The 4,721-nt window shown below is 46.1% G+C and overlaps 1 protein-coding gene across 1 annotated transcript; it reads right to left on the bottom strand.

Moving 5' to 3' along the window:
* Positions 1-2,766: 2,766 nt before the first annotated feature.
* Positions 2,767-4,518, bottom strand: LOC124788916 (ankyrin-3-like). Its single transcript, XM_047256199.1, has one exon. It carries the CDS (start codon positions 4,516-4,518, stop codon positions 2,767-2,769), a length of 1,752 nt encoding a protein of 583 aa, XP_047112155.1.
* Between the last annotated feature and the right edge of the window lie 203 nt (positions 4,519-4,721).

Below are 4,721 nucleotides of genomic sequence, written 5' to 3'. Positions count from 1 at the left end.
TACATTATGGGAGCACATTGTGGTTATTGTATAATGTCCACTTCGTTTTTTATGGGCGAGCTTGTTTTGACAAGAATCATTGAGCCGTCGTAAAATATGCTGTCTTGAAGAGCGCGCCGCAGCGCGTAGTGTAAAACAGTCGTCTTCCGTTTCTGGCGGTGGCGCCGCTGTGGCAATTGCAGCTTTGGTGTCTCCCCTGGTGGGAAAGGGGGAAGTTGCCTGTTCACGGGCATTTAAGAGGCGCTATGAGCTCAGCAGTCAGTCAGTGAGTCGGTGCAGTCTAGGGAGTCTAGTCAGTTGGTCAGCCAAGTCAGTCTGGGTCTGTCTCTGTCCCTCGACCGCATTTGTGAGGAAGTCAGTGTGTCTGTCGTCCGGAGTGCTAGTATGTGTTGGGCCGCCAGTCTGCTCGAATTTGTTTGGGCAGTGGTCATTGGCGGTTGGATTGATCGGTTGGTCGGTCGCGTACTGGGACAAGATGACTTGTTCGCCTTGAGCGTCGGCACATGTGAGGTCGCCACGTAAGTCCGGTGAGCCGCGCCGTATGGCGAGGGGTAGTGGCTTCGCGACCGACACGAGAGCAACAGGAGCCAACCCATGACATCGGTCTGGCCAGTGCGAGCTGCGACGTCGTGAGACGGGAGATCGGCGCGCCTTGCTGCGTGCGTCGAAGCGGCTGGCAGCGGACGGTTCGGGAGAGCGTTTTGAGGGTGCTGCGCCAGGTCTTCGCCTGACATCGCAGTTTATTAGAAGTTATGTGATTCGTGATATGCTGTTTCATTTACTTGAAATTCTACTTGTTTTCTTGGTGAGTATCTCGTCCGTATTTGTTAGACAGTGTTTATCTGTCTGCCTGTCGGTCTGCCATACGTTAATAGCTGCCTCTGTCATGTTTGTGTAATTCGGTGTTAACGAATTTATTGCTTAAGGAGTAAAGGCCGAACTCCTGAAATATGTTTTTATCTTGCCTATCATCTTGAGAGGCGGTATATGTGTAATGTAGAGCATGTTTGTACATTTTATGTAAGACTGCATTTCATGGGTTTTTATTTAAATGGTCATTTTAGTATATAAAGTTGCCACCCTTCCACCGTAAGAGTTTTCTTTTACGAACAAGTTGCACTTTCGGTGGCAAGTATTTTTAATGTGTTTTGTACCATTTCCATCCATCCTACAGGGTGCATAGTTTGTGTGAGTTGTGAAAAAATTTAGTTTAATGTTATCTGGTGTGTTGCAGATTTGCACCAGTCTAGTCTTTCAGAGGTGGTTGTGAGAGGTCGTGACTACGGCCGTGTTAAAAGGGAGTGGCAAGCTTCTCAGCCCGAAAACTCATACTGTCAACAAAAAAATTAATAATAATAATGTTATTTCTGTCTCGGAATAACTTGTAACTTGATATTTACAGGGTGCTTTCTGATTATAATTTTTAAATCTTTTTTTAAAAGAAAGAAAGGGTTTTTAGGAATAAAATTTCGATTTCTTGAAATTTAATTTGTTTTCGTCATTTACCCACTGGCAACTGCTTCCACGCTCACATAGAGTGATTAAATGTGTTAATGTTCTTGAAGAATCGTCAGTAAATAAATTCTTCAAGAAAAGATTTTGAAAATAAATTCACGGTTCAATCATATTTATTACATTACGTGTTATTCAGCTCAGTACTATCTATCCTTTTATTGATTAGTTGAAAAAGGTGTCCTTCACATTTTGGAAGCAGCTGTATATCGGAAATGTTAACGCATCAGCTATCGATTCAGTGTAGTAATGGACTTGTCTCTTTTGTAAGGGTACCTGTGGCCATTTTAATTTCATTTATTCTGAAATGCAATACGGTGAAGTCAATGCGTAATTTCACATTTTTTCTTGTCAAGTGCTAGTGACATCTGAGACACTTCCGTCTCCCATGTTAGTTAGCGCGATTTGTTTATGTTAATATTATCTGCGAGCGCTTTAAAATTGCTGATGTAAATACATAAAACTGAATCCAGTATGTAATTTGAAAGCAGTTGTATATTTGAAGTACCTTCACATCATGCTGGGTGATTAGCTGCTGTCTTAATAGTAATATTTTCTGGCAGGTAAAGAGAATGAGGCTTGAAATTTTCCCTGCTCACTGAGCTTAAAAGTTTTATAAAAATAACATTGTGTGATGAAATTGTTTTACCGACTGTGTTTTAAAGCCAAGTGGAGGTTAATAGAAGCACAAGTTCGTTCAGAAGGATTTAAATCCTACCAGTGGCCGTGCGGTTCTGGCGCTGCAGTCCGGAACCGCGAGGCTGCTACGGTCGCAGGTTCGAATCATGCCTCGGGCATGGGTGTGTGTGATGTCCTTAGGTTGGTTAGGTTTAAGTAGTTCTAAGTTCTAGGGGACTTATGACCTAAGATGTTGAGTCCCATAGAGCTCAGAGCCATTTTTGAAATCCTACCAGTACTATTCCATTGCTACCGTACACGGGGGAATAATATGGTGTATGGGAATTCTGAATAAACCCAACCTGCTTTCAGAAAAGAATGTGTTGCATTACTTACTGATCGCCATTCATAGTATATTAAAAGGATGTTCCAGAACAATTGTGTGTGTTCCCAAGACGTTTATTTAACATCATAAATGACATGCTAAAAGCACGTATTTCTCTGTTAGGAGTTAGAAAAGCTTGTTCCAGTAGCCTGCGGTAAAGTGCTGCTAATTTTCATGCTGAAATCATTTAATAATTCATGCGTTTGTTCCTCACCGCAGACGAAGATGACATTTAATGAAAGGAACACATATCAGATGCCGTCGGGGACAGCGCTGTGCCTAAGCCAGGCTGCTACCCGCATATGCCCCCGCTCTCTTGCCATGTCCACTGGTGTTTTCCCTTTGTTGTTTGGTAACAGCGTGGCGCTAGATAGCGCAAGGTAACTCACAGCCGTCTCTGAGCCCTTGTACGCCGCCAGGTGAAGGGCAGTGTTGCCTTTCTGGTCCACAGCGTCCACGTTCAGACCCGGTGTTAGGAGAAGAGGAAACAGAGCGTCTTCTTTATTACCGAACGCTGCATAGTGCAACGGCGTTAACCCCTCAGCATTGGCAGCATTGACTTCAGCACCGTAACTTATCAAGGTCTGCGTGATGTTCCCGTCGCCGGCTTGAGCTGCCAGGTGCAAAGCAGTGTTCAGTGAACTGTCCACGTGACGTACATTTGCGCCGTAGTTTAACAGAAGCCTCACGGCCGGAACTTGGCGCCTACGGCAAGCCGTAAGCAGAGGCGTCTGCTGCAGATTATCGCAACACTCCTTATCCATCTGGGCTGTCAGCATCACTTCCAGCGATTCTATACTGCCGCAGAAAACCGCCTCGTGTAAAGGTGTCCTGCCCCCAGTGTTGCGCAAACTCGTGTCCGCATTTGACACCACCAACGCCAGGACAGCATTTGAGAAGTCATTCGTGGCGGCCACATGCAGTGGAGTGTTGCCACTGCGGTTGGGGACGGATACATCGGCGCCCAAATGCAGCAGCCTGGTTAGAGACCTGTACGCCAGTGTCTGGGCTGCCACGTGGAGCGGTGTGTTGCCTGCGACGTCTGCAGTGTTGACGCTGGCACCCAGATCCTTCAGCACTGGAAGTAGGTCAGCGTTATCAAAGCGGGCAGCCCAGTGCGCCACCGATGTTCCGTCTGCATTCACCGCCGCTACAGAAGCACCTGCACTGACCAGCTTCCTCACCACTTCCTCAGAACCCTTGCTGGCTGCAACGTGAAGGGCAGTGTTCTGCTGGTCGTCACACGCATCCACGTCGTAGTTCAGGCTGAGTAAGTAGTCGAGCGCTCTTAAGTGCCTTGCGGCTGCTGCGAAATGAAGTGGCGGTGCCGATTCCAGAGGCAGATCGCGGTTGGTGAACCCCAAAGCGCGCAGAGCTTTGATCAGTTGATCTGGACATCCTCTGTCAATAGCGTCGTCTGCTAATATTTTGTGCGTATGTTCGTATCTCTCTCTCCAAACGCCTCCACTGTATTCTCCCGTCTCAAACAAAATTTCATAACCTGAATCTCTAAGAATAACACTGCCACTTGAACTTCTTCGTTCACTCTGATATGATTGTTCCAACATGTTGCTACCCTCACATTCATCTGTCTCCCTTGTAGCCACAGTACCTAAACCTTCCGAGAGAATAGATGCTGTACTTAAATTATTTTCCGGAACCGGCACAGCATTAGAATTCGCTTCCAGATCGTAAGCAACATTGGCCCCATCTTCGAGAATGTAACCACCGCTGATACTCGTTTCCAAATCCTGCACTTCTGTGGCATTTTCCCGTAAAGGCTCTGTGTCGGTACCATCTTCCAGCACTGGCACAGTATCAGTACCATCATCCAGTCCTGCCGCACTGTCGGTGTCATCTTCGATATGAGAAACGTTATCCGAACCCTTGTTCACAGCGGTCGCAATGTCAGGGTCGTTCTTCAGAACGAGTGGAGCGTTGGAATTTTGGTCCAGTTGAGATGCAGCTACTGAATCCAATTCCAGGACAGGCGAAAGTTTCATCCCACGCTTCCGTGACCTGTACAAGAGAGAAGAGGAGGAACTTTTATGTTATGAAACCAATATGAAAAGAATGACAGCCACGTTAAAGACTAACGAGAATTTCTCAGTAAATGCCACTTCATAGGGAGTTCAACAGCAGTAATTCTGCTGACAAAACGTTTAATAGACACACATTAAAATGACCATGCATGAACGAGGGTAAA

The sequence above is a fragment of the Schistocerca piceifrons genome, chromosome 3 (genome assembly GCF_021461385.2).
Source record: "Schistocerca piceifrons isolate TAMUIC-IGC-003096 chromosome 3, iqSchPice1.1, whole genome shotgun sequence".
Lineage (NCBI taxonomy): Eukaryota > Metazoa > Arthropoda > Insecta > Orthoptera > Acrididae > Schistocerca > Schistocerca piceifrons.
Note: the sequence above shows the minus strand (reverse complement) of the source record. Positions and strands in the feature narration are given on the sequence as shown.

Bases quoted from the DNA above. Each gene is read 5' to 3' on its own strand.
- LOC124788916 (XM_047256199.1), bottom strand. From the start codon at position 4,518: ATGAAACTTTCGCCTGTCCTGGAATTGGATTCAGTAGCTGCATCTCAA.